Below are 15,619 nucleotides of genomic sequence, written 5' to 3' on the forward strand. Positions count from 1 at the left end.
CCTACAACAGGCCACAGCTGTGCCCCTCTAACCCCAGAAAGACAGGCAACACTGTGGCCATTCAAGTGACTCTGCATGGGGTGAGTGGCCCCAGCCTTGTAACCTGGGTGGGTGGGAGATTGCTGCGTGCAGGTGCAATACTGGCATGGGGATGAGGGAAGGCACTGCTGGGTGGGGGGTCCACCCTGGGGGGACAAACTGGTGTGTGTGAGTCCTTAGGGCTCCCCTCTCCTTCCAGGCAGAAAGTGGCATTCCCTGCCTCACCCTCTTTGAGGTTGGGCATGTCCAGGGGACTTGCTCTAATCAATACAATGTGAGGGAAGGTGGCATGCATCATTTCCGAGGGGAAGCTTGAAGAGCTGGGGCAGAAGTCACCACCGGCCTATTCTCCCTTCCTCAGTGACTATGGAAACATGGATGGGCATGGACCCTCCGTGGGCCCAGGTCACTGAGTGAATATCATGAACAGAGTCCCTTCCACATCACTTGCTTGGATATATCACATGGGCCACAAATAAACCTTCTGTTGAGGACACGGAGACCTAGAGGATGTTTCTTACTGCAGCCTAACCTACCCGTATCCTTCCCGAGAGACCCATTCCTTGCTACGTGGCATTTCGGCATGTCCGTCTGTGTGTGTGTGATCTATCTGTGGACATGAGTGTGGTCCTTCTTTCGGGGTGTAGTGTTGAGCTGCATGTGTGTGGTATTCCTCAGTGTGGATGCAGTGTTAGTTACTCTTCGTAAATGACATCTCTGGGCATATGCATGTGTGATGGGAACTGTGTGAGTGAACCTTCCCTTTGTGTGTGTGATGCTACGGTCCAGGTACAGTGAATGTGAGACTTTTCTGTGTATGTAGGTAGTATTTCTGGTGGGCATGTGATCTCTCCAGCATTATAAGAATTTTTTGCAAAAACCAGTGGGAGAGAAAGCAGTTTCACCTGGGCACAGATCTTGTTCCTTGGAAAAACCAGTAACAGGTGAGAAGGGGCCCCACGGGATTCCAAGGGAGGCGGCTACAAATGCCGGGGAAGACCGCCACAGCAGCTTCCTTTCCCAAGGGTCCTCGCAGCTACCGCAGGCTGGGGCTGAGGATGCAAGGAAGCTGGCTGAGGCCCCTGTCCCGTGCCTGAGGGCCACATCAGTCTCAGGGCCTCTGGTGACTGCCTCCAAGTTGGAGCAATCGAGCACCCACTACTCTTACTTTTCTGGTTTTTCTGGGCAGAGCTGGAGGCTCCAAGTCCCCAGACCTAACTCCTATCTCCACACAGCCCCAGGACCCAGTCACAAAGACATCATGGGCTCCTAGCCACAGAACCCCAGCTCAGTCAAATATCATTTTACAATACAGGTAGGGAAATGGAATCCCCAAGAGCAGACAGGATGTGCCATGAAACACCCCAAATGTAAGCTTTTGACACCTGCTCCGGGCTCAGCCGGTGGCAGTTGGTTCTTTTGAGAATGTTGGGCTGGCAGAGGCCAGGGGGCTGGCACTCCATGCCTGCCAGCCAGGAGGTCAGCCCCTGGTTGCAGACCCATCAGCATAAGACCCTACCAGCTTCCTTAACCCTGAGACCCTCGGTGCTGACGGGGGAGGCGAGGAGCATCAGGTGGCGTGCAGCGGACGTGGGCACCCACCTGCAGCTCGGTCTGGAAGAAGAACTTCTGCGGGCACTGCGAGCAGTCGTAGATCTTGTCCTCCTGCCCATGCACGGCAAAGATGTGCTGCTGCAACTTGTTGGCCTGGACGAAGACTAGACACAGACACAGCCGTCAGGGGCCAAGCTCGGAACACCAGCCCAGCCTCCTGCGGCAGCTGCCCTCACAACACTCCAAGGCGGGGATCACTGGCATGGGCACTCAACCAAACGGTGGACTATTGGGAGCATTCTTAGTACCTACTAGAGAAGGCTCGAGTTAGATAAGCACAGCTCCAGTACTTAGTGGCTGTGTAACCTTGGGTAAGTCACTTAACCTCTCTGGGCTTCATCTCATCATTCAAAAAATGAAGATTATAGTATGTCCCTGGCTAGGTGGCTGGGAAGATCAAATGGGTTAATACTGATAAAGTGCTTAAAAGATGGCCTGCCACAGACAAAAGAATGCTGTCCTCCTTGTCCCCATCATCAACAGCCAGACACCTCCAGGGGTGAGCTCTTGAACCCCTTCCAGGCCTGTAAGGCAGGTGCTATTATCCCCATTTTAAACAAGAGAAAACTGAGGTGCCAGGAATGTTAAATGGCTTGTCCAAGGTCCCACCACTAGCAAGTGGCAGAGCCTAGACTCGAATTAAATAAGCTCGGCACAGGGTCTTGTACAGGAAGTTGCTCAACCAACACCAATTCCTATTTTTATTGTTGTCAGCATCCTCGGGCCCCCACACAGAGGCCTGCATATCCTGGGTCAGCAGACAGGCAGCTGGGACCCTCAGTGCCAGCCTCAGAGTGTGACAGTGACAGATGGTGGGGGCTCCTGAGATGAGGGGGAAGAAGGCATCAGGGTGCTCAGGGACTCTGGGGAGCCCCAGGGGTGTGTGTGTTTGGGGGATCTGCCCCACACTGGACCCTCCTGGGCCTGGCATGGAGCAGGTCTAGCCCCGGCTTCCCGGTGGCAGGAGTCCCAAGGTGGCCCCGGCCCTGGGCACACACAGGAGGCGGCCCAGAGCAGCTGTGTGTCTGGGAGGTGAGCACTTCAGAGATACCCTCCCGCCAGGCGTCCTCCCCAGGGTGGGCTTCCTGCCGTGGCAGACAGCAGATGTCGGGGGAGGCAGGGAAGGCCAGGCTCTCCCACGCACACCGGCTGCCATCTGGGCAGCAGGAGGGGGCCAGCAGAGCCCCTGAGACTTGCCTCGGGCTGGGACAGCCATTCGCCTGGGCCGGCAGCCAGTCTGCGGGCTGGGGACTTGGCCGGCAGAGCTGCCCTTGACCCCTGCATCCTGGAGCACGGATGGGAGCCAGGTAGGCCAGGGAAGAGGGGGAAACAGGAATGTGTGAAGCTGGGACTCCCCAACTGGGAGCCCCACATAATGCTGAACAGAGCTCAAGGCTCAGGAGACAAACACAGGGCCTGGAAAGGGCAAACTGCTGCAGAGGCTGAGGCTGGCTTGGACAAAGCGCTTCCAGCCTCTGCCCAGAGGGCGAGGAGAGGGTGCCACCCAGCCTGCCGATGAGGAGAGGCCAGAGAGCATTGAAAGAGGGCGTGTGTCAGCTCTGCACTGAGGGACGTGGCGCAAGGGGCCTGTTAATCCCTCAGGGGATCCCCCATGGAGTCCTGAGCTACACCAGGCCCGCCAAGGAAAGAGAAAGGAACACACTCTGGGATCCCGCAATGATAAGGCAGGGCTCCTGTATCCCATCTCTCTCCCACGACGGGCACACGCTGTGTACCTTACCTGTGAAGCACACGGGGCATTTGAAGGTGCCACCCATGCCCTCAAAGCTGTGCTCGATGAGGTGACAGAGGAGCTTGGCCGGGGAGTCGAACATCTGGTTGCACAGCTTACACTCATGGTTGATGCCTTCCTCTGCAAGGAAAACCCATGACCAGTCAGTGACCAGCATGCCATGTCCCCCAGACAGGCACCCACCAGGCCCCCCGTACACCCCAGGGCCAACCCCCCTCCAATACCCAGCACCGGGGCTGGTGAGGGGACTGCAGACACCAGGACTCATCCTGGCTCTGTATGGCCTTGCCCCTAGAGATTTCCAGACCCCAGAGGGCCAGCTCCAAATATCTGGCCCTTGGAGGTGCCATTTGCTGTGATTTCTCCTGCTGGTCAAGCAGCCAGGTTTGTGGGCCACAGTCAACAGCTTGAGTCCCAAGACTGTGTCACTGTGCAGAGGCACCCAGGATAGGGTACCGGATGGAGAAACGAGTCCAATCAGGATTTTTAAAATTCCAATCAAATATTTATTGAGCATGTACTATGTGCCAGGAACTTTGCTCTAAGGATTTTTTAGGGCAACTAAACAAATGATGTCTCTCGCCCAGTTCTGGTGGTGGGGTAGACAGATGATAAATAAAATCATCAGCACACAATGCGGCGTCAGGAGGTGATGTCAGTAAGTGGCTGGAGCACTCCAGGAGGGGGTGGGGGCAGGGCCCTGAGGTGGGTCCATGCTGTGCTGAGCAGGCTTAAAGTCCAGCATGAGAACAGAGTGCCTGAGCTCAGAGGTCAGGAGTGATCTCAAGAAGCCACAGGGATGCACAAGAAGGGCCTTGTCAGCCTCTAGAGGACTTTAGGATTGTACTTCGAGAGTGACAGGCAGCATGGAAGATACTGCACCAAACGCTCTTTTTATTTGCTTTTCTTTTAAACAAATGATCTATACAGTGGATGATAGACAACGGGCAAATTCGCCATCCTGCTTCAGACCAGAACACAGCTCCTCCATCTCCCCACGTGGGAGCCGCTGAGACCCCAAGCCTTCACCCAAAGGTGCCAGGGGACACACAACACAGTGCCTGAGCACCAGCCTCAACAGAGTCGAGGAGGCTCAGAGCTCTGGTGCCCTCACCCAGAATCGAGGAGCACCAGGTTCAAATTCTAGCTCCTCGGCCCCACACAGCATGCCGTGGGCGCCAGCTCATGTGCAGTAAGATGGGGACAGCCTATCCTCCCTGCCTCCCAGGCTGCAGGAGGACAGAGGGGCCCAGGGGTCAGTGGCGGGGGTGGGGAATCCCCTGATTTCAGCCTCACATCACCCTGGGGCTGGAATCCAGCCCTGCCACTTACTGGGTGATCTTGGGCAAGTCACACAACCTCTCTGGACTTCAGTTTTCTCTGTCTGAAACACTGTATAACTGCTTTCCTCTGATAGTTGCTGTGAGAATTAAATGAGCTAATACACACACAGGCGTCTCAAACAGACCCTGGCACACAGCAAGTGTTCAATAAGTGTTTACTGCCAGGCATGTCAGTGTTGGTGAGAGTATTATCTGGGACAGCCAAGGACATGGGTTCCCCTTTGGGTTCCCCCAGGGAACCAGCCTCAGTGAAGGTGCCAGGTGCTCTGATTTGCCCTTAAAGGCAAGAATTAGGTAGCAGAGGGGTTCTGCCGGTGGCAAGTCACGAACACAGATGGGCTGAGGCTCCTGGTGAGTCCCTGGGTCCCCAGGCCCTGGCAGGGGCTGGCAGAGACAGCAGGCATTCCCCCTGGCCCAGCCATCCTCCACACCCGCAGGTATCCCTCCGCAGAAGCGCACACACACACGTGCGCACACAGGTGGGCCTGCCCCACATAGCCCACTGGCTGGAATCTACCGGGTGTTTGTCATGCCCCTGGAGCCCTGGCAACTAGGCCACATGCACCCGACAGAGACTGAAACAGCTCTTCCATTTATACTAGCGGAAAAGGAATTCATTGACAAGTTGTGGGACACAGGGCGGGCTCAGCACACTCGCCCCGCAGGCCCCACGCACGTCCTCTGCCTCCCTTGGGGAGACTTTCATCATAATTAGAGATGGCCTCTAGTGTGCGGGGGCTGCCTTGCAAGACCCCCCCAGTGCATCCCCTGCTCCCTGCACAAACAACATTGCCCAGTGCCTGGCACAGGGTGTAGGTTTAAGTAATGAAAGAGACACCACCCTTACGTGTGACCTTATTAGAATGAGGATGCCCCTTGGCCATTAAGGAGGGAGGGGGTATGTGAAGTTGACAGTTGACAACTGTGCAGAGTTTTCTATAATAATAGTTTGCAACATATTGGAATCTCAGAAATAACCCAGCTTGCTTGGAAAACTGCATTTCTGGGAAAAAGAAATGGGTTCAGAGAATTAGACCATTTGCTCAAGTAACACAGTGGATGGGGGTGGTGCAGAAGAGGATACAAAACCATCCCTGTATGCATGTATCCCCCATCGTATGCCACCTCCAGGCACCTTGCCCTGACTGTTCCAATTCATGTGCACACGCACACACACACGACTACCCCACCAGTGGGCACAATAACCCTTGATTCATGAAACCATGTGAGTCTTTCTGACCCTGTCAATTAGGCGATGGGCATGGACGATGTCTTCTCCTCCTGTGGCCCCCAAAGCATCAGGACCCTCCTGGGCTCGTGCACTGAAGGGGCTCGGAAATACTCACAGAGGAGATACGCCCCCAGGCTGCGCCCTCTTTCCTGCCCAGCTGGGGGCCCTGGGGGCTTAGATGGCAAAGCGGATTTACTGCTCTCCGCCGAGCGGGGCCCTTTAACCACTTGGCTGTGAATGGCGACATGCCCATCTGATACACAAACACCGAGAGGACAAAGAAGCCTCCTGCAACTTATAAATCAGAGAAATCACGTCTGACAGTCACTTTCCGTTCTCCGAGTGCCGAGCAATTCATCAGCCGGTCCCCCCGATTCATAGCCGCAGCTACACCCAGCGCCCACATTCATAAATATGTGCACAGTCAGGCAGTCCCAGAACTGCAAGCCGTCCAGGGCCCAAACAACCACCATTTCAGCAGATCACAGCCCCAAACCAGTGTCAAAGTGAGGTTCCGGGCTAATTAGATCAAGAGCCCAGCAGACCACTGTGTGTCTCGGGACCCTTTTCTCTGTCTCCCCACAGTGTTTTAAGAGTCAAACCTGGGGAAAGAGGGGAGGAGAAATAAAACAAGCAAAAAGTAAAAGTGAAGAGAGGGGGTGGAATAAAGCCTGAGGGGTTCCCGCAGAGCTGGGACTCTCTCCCACTCAAGGCAAGACCTTTTGATTTGCAAATCTTTCTGAAGACGAGGCCTTCTCCCCACTGGAGGGGTTCGAGGTACTCTCTTGGGTGTCTATTACGTGTACCTCTGCCTATGAAACCATCCAGGAAGACAGGGGGAGGGCCGGAGAGGCGGAGAGGGCGGGGAGGGGCTGCCCTAGTTAGTGTGACAAACACTCCTTTGCAAGCCGGTGACCCAATGCGAGCCAGCCCATGGATATTGATAGAATTGGCTAGCACCATCACTCTCACCCCGCAGGTGCTGACAACCTCTCGTTCTATCCCAAGATGCAGGGTCCACAGAGAGCGGCACCCTCCGAGAATCACTTTCCTGAATTATATAAGATGGCTTGGTGCTTGGCCGACACCTTGGAGAAGAATGACAAAGCTTTCTGGGAGCCCGCAGGCCCCTCCGCCCCGGCGTGGGGACTGGAGGATTTTGTGAGTTAAGACGCACGATCGTTCCCCTTCCTTTTCAGTGCCTATTTTTTTTTTATAGCACATGACAGGCATCCATAAGAGAGACCCACACAACTCAAGTGAATTATGCAGCCCCGCTCATTTGTAAAGTGAAATGCAGATTTCACCTGCTGAAATTCAGATCTTGCCTCTGTTCCCCATCAGTCGAGGCTGGTACGAGGAAATATATTGATTTATTATAATTTTTAAAAATAAAAATAAATAAAAACCCAAACTGCCAAACAAACAACCCGGCAAGCACGAAAATCCCAAAGTCCCTGTCTCTCCTTTTTCCCTCCTCTGCTCAGGAATAATAAGTGTTAATTTTACACTTCATTTCTCAAAAAAATAATAGGATGTGCTTTTGCTTAAAACCAAGTCAGCCTGCTGGAACCTTTCAGACTGAAACTGTGTCAGCCCAAAAGAGGAGCAGAGGGCTTTGTGGAAGAGCATCGTGCCGAGATGATAGCTCCCTGTAATGTCCCTGGTACCGACTTTTGTCTCCAAAAGCATTTGATCCCTGGCAGACACATACTTATTTCCATATGGGTCTTGGGGGAAGCCGGGAGGAGAGAGAGCTGATTATCAGAATCCTGAAGGTGAAGCTCAGGTGGGCCCCACTGATGTCAAAGGCAGGCCTGGGCACACATTCGGAGGCCATAATTTGCTGCCTGGGAGGGAGAAGCGGCGGGCTGCGGCGGGGTGTGGACGGGGCATTGTTCTCAGCTCTTGTGCACTATGCGTGACCTGCTCCAGCCACAACGGATGGCCCCTGCCTACCCCCTCTCTTAGTAGGAACCCCCCTCAGGAAAGCTGACCCCAGAGTGGCATCATTAATGCACACACCTGTCTAGGAGAGGACCAATGACTGCCGCCTGGTGTTGACAAGGGGCATGACTAGCCACCTACATCCAGGACGTGGCAACAAAGGACACGAAAGCTAGAGCCGGGTTGGGTTTGAGCCCTCATTCCACCACTCACCCGCTGTGTAGAGCTGAGTAAGTTACTTAGCCTCTCTGAGCTTCTGCTTCTGTCACTAGAAAACAGGCAGCGTCATTACAGGGCTTTTGTACAGCAGCCAAGCAGGCTTCTTTGGCCACAGGATATCTGCCCTTGCTGAGACCCTCAGACCATCCCACACGCCTTCCCTCACTTCATTCAGGGGTCTGTCCAAAAGACACCTCCTCAGAGAGGCCTTACTCAAGACCCCCAGCTAACACAGCACATACCCCATCCTTTCCAGCACCTGGCCCACCTTTAATTCCTGGATAGCACTTACTACCACCTGGTGTATTACAGAGTTCATTGTCTGATTCATTCTCATTCTCTCCCTCCCTCCCTCCCTCTGGCACACAGCCAGAGTAAAATAAGCTCCATGAGGGCTGCTCTGCCCGTTGCTACGTCACCAGTGCCTAGAACAGGATCTGGCACCCAGGAGATGTTTGATGAGCAGGAAATGGGCAATTTATGTAAAGCACTTAGCACAGAGCTTGGAGTAGGATGTGGGTGCTGGTAAATGCCATCACTATGGCCCCATGGTCACCCCTAATCTCACAGGACTCACGGCTTATAAAACCTCAACTCCAGTAACACTTTCTGGAACCCCACAGAACAACAGCCTGCCCCAAGACCGCAGGCGTGAAGAGGCTCCCTCAGCTAACAGAAGAGGAAGGGACGCTTAGAGAGGCAGGGCCCCTACCAGGGAGGTGGCGGGGCAGTGCGGGACAGCAGCCCTGCTGTTCACCCTCAGCGGCCCTCTCTGGCTTTAGAAAATTCAAGAAATGGTCACAAGACTTAAAACCTGGGACCCAGCAAGCCACCCCTGCTCCCTGATAGCCCAAAAAATCCGGGTGAGAAGGAAGACAGAACCGCCCTCTGCGTCTTCATGTTTGAGCCTGGGTGTCCCCTTGCCAGCAGCAGGGCTGGGGCTTTCCCTGAGGAAGGGGAGGAGGCAGCCCTACATGTGACAGCATGGGACAGTCCAGGCTGCACCTCCTCTCTCCACGAGTGTGTCTGCAGGTGGAAGCAAGGCAGGGAATGCACAGGCTGCCTGACCGAGCTGTCAGCCCCAGAAATAAACACCCCGGACTGGCACTCCACAGCAGCAAGGGCTCAGCCTGCAGCCAGCGCCTTGTATCAGGTCCAGTCCTGAGGTCCTGGGGCTCAGACACACACACTGCAAATGGGCAAGGCACAGGGTCCCTGGAGAAAAGAAGCACGGGAGCAGAGGCCCTGGCACTCATCCTGGCAAATATGGAGGCAAGAGGGTGAGGTGAGGGTGACCCCAGGAGAGGACCCCTCTGACACCATTCCAGTGGATAACTACAAATAGCGCAGAACAGGAGCTAGGAGCCTGGGCTGGTGGGAGACTCTGTCCTTTGTTTCCTGTAAGAAACAAAGACCCCTGGGCAGATAGAGGAGGGCAGGTGATAATATTTGGGCAGCCAGATCGGGTTGTTTATCTGTTGATCTGTCATTAAATGCCATGAGGAGATGAACCAGGCCAGGCTGAGGGGAAGGGGAGAGTGACGATCAGGCTGGGAGTCAACCAGGATCATAGGAGAAATCAGGGTCTGAGGTGCATCCCTCATCAAAGGCTAGGCAAGAGCTGGGAGCAGGTGAGTGGTGACGGGGATGACCATGGGATCCCCATCGCCCCCGGCCCTGGCAGCCCAAGGGGACCCACTTCCCTGCCAAGCAGCCCTGGCAGCACCTAGGAGCTTGAGAGAAATGCAGAGTCGCAGGCCTGCCCCAGAGCTACAGTATTTTAAAGGTGCTGCCATGTTTGGGGCATCCATTAAGGCTTGAGAACCAGTGAGCTCTATAAAAGGGGCTTAGGGACACTGACGTTATTGGAATCCTGCTGTCCTGAAGCTGGGTTTGAGAGCTGTCCCACTGCTTTGACCAATGTAGTATGTGGAAGGATCTCTTAAAAGGCGGGAAGTTTTCTAGTCACTTTTGTCCACATTTTGCAGAAGACTGAAAAATCATCAACTAACAATGAAAAATAATTTCCTGTGATTACTACAGGGATGAAAATATGCGAGTGTCTTTGAAGAGGCCGCTGGAGACTCTGAAGGTGGGTGGCTAACACTCCCCCAAGCCATCCCCTTATCACCGCCGTCCCCAACCCCCAACACCATGCTCTGCACCCCCCAGTGTCCTCATCACTCAAGACTGCTCAGCTGTGGCTTGAAGGCACAGCCCACCACACTGCCCCCATTTTGGGCTCACATTTTCCTAATTAATGCTGGAGGATGGGTTGTGCCCTTCCTCCTCCCCCTGGGGGCACCTTCCCAGGCCGTTCTGCCCAGGAGGGACCCATCGTAGGGTCCCCAGTGTTTCACAAAGACTTCTAAATGAGCTCTGGCAGCCTGAACCAGGCCCCACGGGGGACCCAGAGCCTCTTCAAAACAGAGCCCTGACAATTAGGCAGTCTGAGTTTTGAAAGGCTTGGGATTGATGGCGTGGACAGTAAAAACATCACCTGGGGAGCTGGGTGTAGTCCTCCGAGGGTTGCCTGAGGTCAGTTGCCATGGCAACGGAGAATGAGCTCAACCTTGTAACTGACCCTTATCTTTTTTTGATCTGTGGGCCACTTGGGGCCAGGGCTTGAAATCAACTGGAAAATAATCCGGTCACATATCAGAAAGAAAACTATTTATACTTATTTACCCAGATACCCACCAACGTCCCCCTTCGACAATGCTGCCAATGCTGCAATAAACCGACATCGCATGTGCAAACCAACGCTACCCGATAGCAGGACAAAGAGGGAGACCGAATTCCCCATCTGGGCAGAATGTCAATTCCACGCATGGGCATGTGGGTGTGGGTGGGAAGGGTTACCCCCACCCCGCAGCCCTGCCCTTCATTGCTGCTGACCACAGCAGACTGGACTCTCCTGCCTTCCAGCATCAGGTCCAGGCCCACCAAGGGGCAGCCTCTGCGATCTGCCCTCTCGCCTGCTATGCAGGCATGTGGTTTCAGCCTGGCTTGATCACTACGTTGCCTTCCTTGATTCCAGCATCTGACAAGTCTTCCCTCTGCCAGAGGCTGGACAGGGAGGCCAGGTGGAAGTGTATCACTTTCCACACCTGGGGTTTGCAATGGGGTTCAGGAAAGGAAGGCTGAGAAAGGGGAGGACAGAGGCCTTCCCTCCTGGTCTCACACTCCGGGAAGGGCTAGCTGGCTCGACCACCCCAGCATTCACCCCAGGGTTTCCATGGCAAGATAGGCCATCTGGCCAAAGCCTGTCTCCAGGACACTGCTCTCCTAAGTTACAAGTACTTTGCTCACTCTCTCCTTCGAAACTCAAATCAGAAGACTCCAGATGGTTCCATTGACCGACTGCTCCCAAGAGCCACGTCAGATGGATCTTAGCTAGGGGTCAGTTAAGCTTGAGAATGATTCCAGGTAAACTCCCTGAGAGATTTCCCATCACAGCAAACAGAACAGCTCAGCGGACGGCCCCCCACTCGCCCTTGTTTCATCGAGACGAGATCCTTCAGGGAGCGGGGAAAAACATGGCTGAGAACCAGGCCAGGTGGAGGATGATCCCAGCTGTGCTGCAGACACCCAGTGTGACACTGGGCCAAGTGCTTCCCTCCGTGCCTCAGTCTCTGACGGCGAAATGGGGAGAAAGTTGTCCACCTCACAGGGGCTGTTATGAGAGTAAATGAGAGCCAAGTAAAGAACACAGATCATGATCCCCAGCACAGTGGCTCACGCCTGTAATTCCAGGACTTTGGGAGGCTGAAGCAGGAAGATCACTTGAGCCCAGGCATTCAAGACAAGCCTGGACAACACAGTGAGACCCCATCTCTAAAGAAAAGTAAAAAAAATGGCCAGGCGTGGTGGTAGTTGGTAGACTGAGGCAGGAAGACATCTTCAGCCCAGGACTTTGAGGTTACATTGAGCTATGATTGAACAACTGCACCCCAGCCTGGATGACAGAGGGAGACTCTGTCTCTTAACAAAACCACAAAAAATTTTAAAAATTAAAAAAAAATTTAAAGAATACAGATCATAATACTACCACCACAAGTACTACTGTCACTGCTATTGTTACTTATTTTTTGGCGGGGGGGCCGAGTTTCATTCACTCTTGTCGCCCAGGCTGGAGTGCCATGGCATGATCTCAGCTCACTGCAACCTCTGCCTCCCGGGTTCAAGCGATTCTCCTGCCTTAGCCTCCCGAATAGCTGGGACTATAGGCATGCACCACCATACATGGCTAATTTTGTATTTTTAGTAAAGACAGAGTTTCACCATGTTGGTCAGGCTGGTCTTGAACTCCTGACCTGTGATCTGCCCACTTCGGCTTCCCAAAGTGCTGGGATTACAGGCATGAGCCACTGCGCCCAGCCTGCTATTGTTACTTCTGACATGATTCTACCTGAAACTCCACCAGGCCTGTATGTGCCCAGGCCAGGTGACATGGCACATACAATCCCGCTGTGGGGGCCATCAAGGCAATGGAATCCTGCTCCTCTTTCAGGGCATATGGCCAAGCATGCACATGGCCCCACCCCGAGTAAATGTTTAAAGACCGTCAGCACCTGGGACATTGCACGTCCTCTCACTGCACATCCTCTCATTGCACGTGCTATGCTAGTTCCATCTTCCAAATGCCTCTGTGTCAGCTTTCTTCATCTCCATCCTCCTCTATCTCCACACCACTCCCATATTTGCAATGGCAAAACTCATGTCCAGATTTCAAGCCCTTTTGTTCCCTTGGGGCTCACTGCAGCTTCCTACTTCAGGCCACATGAGTTGACTTTACCTCCCCTCTGATGCTCCTGGACCAAGTTTCCTATTTCTTTATGGTTCTTCTTGCTTCTCTCTCTTGAAACTCCCATTTTCATGAAGGTCAGAGCAGGGCCTGACTGAGATAAGGGTGTCATCGGCTACATACACCCCCTCACCCCTCGGCCCTTGGCCAGTCCTTCCCCATAGCTGGACCCGTGCAGAAATCTCCCTAACCTGAAAGACCTTGGTGCCCAAAAAATGCAGACAGAAGGGCCCAGCCTGGACAGGATTACCAGTGGAGGCTCCTTCCAGCTCTGAGAGCTGATCCCACATGGCCAGAGAGCCAACCCTGAGTTGCAAGCGACTCCGGATGGTTAAACAGAACGTCACCATTCAGAGGGCCCTGCTTGCTAACTTCCTATGATCCTGCGGACACACCCACCTCCCGCTCTCTGAGGGGGATCAGCAATCGTGACTGGTGGTCTTTAGTGAAAGAAAAGACCAGGTCCCAGACACAACACCAGGAGACAGGAGGTAACTAACTCGGCTACTTAACAGAAAGAGAATAAATGTCTGCAAGATCAAATAAACCACACACAAGAGAACAAGCGGGCCTTCACTGAGAACCCAGGAGAGAGAACTCTTGGAGTTCTACACAGCTCGGAACTTCTCTGCCTGCACGTGTCCAGAAGGCAGTCCACAGCCGTCCGCACACATCCCCTTTTACCTGCAAAGAACTGAAGACCCATCGCCTCAGAAAATGAAGATTCCGTGATATCCCCTGGGGATCCACTAGGTAAAAACAAGTAGCTTATTCTTTCTTAACACATCAAACACCTACTGATGTAGATCACTGATCTTCAGATTAAAGTTTTCCACAAGGCGATTGCCTAAAAATCCATCATGTTAATAATCCTCAGATTAATGGCCTCTAATAATACACAATTAACATGACAGGCAGGTTGCAGAACCCTTATTGTCACTGACCCTGCCAGGGACACATGAATTACCCCTGCTTCTACTACAACAGTTTTCTCTAATGCCAACATCATTTTTTGTCCCCACCAAGATAATCATTTTTTAAAATGAGCAACAGCAATGTGTCAAAAAGCCTGACAGTTACCCACGTGCACACACAAACACAACACACACACAGAATGCAAGAAAGCAACATTTTTCAAAAGTTCCCCTTGCAGGTAAATACAAACAGAACTTCCCCTGCAGTTACTAATACTCAAAGCAAAACAACCCAGAGTTCAGCTTGGAAACTGGAGTTCACCGCTTTCTTGAAGTCACCTTGACCCAGTTAACTGGACACCGAGCCGTCGCCACCCTCCAGCTGAAAAAATAAACAATGAGACTAGAAAATAATGACTGACTTCTATTTAAAAGCTTTTAAAAGTATGTGTCTGCTAGATCCACACCGTCAATCTAGTAGTTCCTGGCCACCTATGGCCCTTAAGTTTCTGGGTTTTTTTTTTTTTTTTTTTTTTGAGACAGAGTCTCACTCTGTTGCCCAGCCTGGAGTGCCGTGGTGCGATCACAGCTCACCGCAGCCTGATTCCTGGGCTCAAGAGACCTTCCCGCCTTGGCCTCCTGAGCAGCTGAGACTACAAGAGTGCAGTGCCACACCTGACTAGTTTCTTTTAGTAGAGATAGGATCCTGCTATCTTGCCGAGACTGGTCTCATAACCCTGGCCCAAAACCCAAAGTGCTGAGATTACAGGTATGAGCCACTGTGCCCAGCCTGTGGCTGTTTAAATTTAAGTTGAATATATTTAAACATTCAGCTCCTCAGTTGCAGTAGCTAATGTGGCTAGTGGCTGCCACTCTGGGTAGTACAGAATATTTCCATTGTTGTAGAAAGTTCATTTGGAAAGCACTGTGTTAGAATACAGGCAAGGTGAGGGCAGGGGCTCTCCCTGCCTTATTCAGTACTGTAATCCCAGAACCTACAACGGTACTGGGCACATAGCAAGTGATTAACAAATATTTATTAAGCTCTGGAATGTGAGTTTCAAACACTGTGAAGAATGCCTCAGCCCTTTTGCTGTTAGCACTTGCTAACAATTGCCCTGCCTGGGAAACCACTTAGATGTGAATTTCTCCAATGCTCAATGTGAACCTACACTCCGATAATTATGTGGGCACTTTGCCCAAGGTGGGTAAGAAAATGATGAACATGGGAACACTGCAGAGCCATGAAGTTTCTCTGAAGGATGTAACCCAAATGTCAAAACTTTGAACCAATAGGTTGTACGGTGGATCGATGACACCTGGGATCCTAGCCAGTCAGGAAGCCCAGGGGCCACACCACCACTGAGTTGTCTTTGAAGCCGGCTGAGTCCCATGGCTCATCAAGGAAATAAATGCTCGGATTTCTGATGCTGAACTAACTGGTCTGTGCGGTTTCTCAGCTCTGCTTCTGCAGGCTATGTCTCAGAGAGCCGGGTTTTTGCTGTGACCCAAGTAAAATGAAAATTGAAGCTAAATTGGAAATTCAAACGCAACATGGAATAAATGAATACATTCAAATCAATGATACTCCCTTCAAGTAGTCACATGATTCCGAGGGTAATACCAGTATTGGGTCTACTCTGGGGAAGCGGGTCTTTCTTCAGTTCGGCTGAAAAGTGACATAAGACAGCAAGGCTTACGGTCACAGTGCACGGGGCCTCTAAAGGTCTTTTCTGAGGTCACGTGTTCCTC

General features: G+C 52.7%; 1 protein-coding gene across 4 annotated transcripts in view; it reads right to left on the reverse strand.

Annotated features, from left to right (window-relative positions):
* Positions 1-15,619, reverse strand: part of ZNF423 (zinc finger protein 423) — a 359,963-nt gene that overhangs the window by 31,773 nt on the left and 312,571 nt on the right. For all 4 annotated transcript variants that reach the window (XM_064383040.1, XM_064383041.1, XM_012472246.3 and 1 more), the window contains 2 exons: positions 3,395-3,526; positions 1,642-1,757 (listed from right to left, as the gene is read on the reverse strand). In XM_064383040.1, the coding sequence (XP_064239110.1) occupies positions 1,642-1,757; positions 3,395-3,526 (248 nt within the window). The remainder of the gene's footprint in view (positions 1-1,641; positions 1,758-3,394; positions 3,527-15,619) is intronic.

This window comes from Aotus nancymaae, unplaced genomic scaffold, assembly GCF_030222135.1.
Source record: "Aotus nancymaae isolate 86718 unplaced genomic scaffold, 86718_ANA_hifiasm-v0.15.2.pri h1tg000030l, whole genome shotgun sequence".
Taxonomy (NCBI): Eukaryota; Metazoa; Chordata; class Mammalia; order Primates; family Aotidae; genus Aotus; species Aotus nancymaae.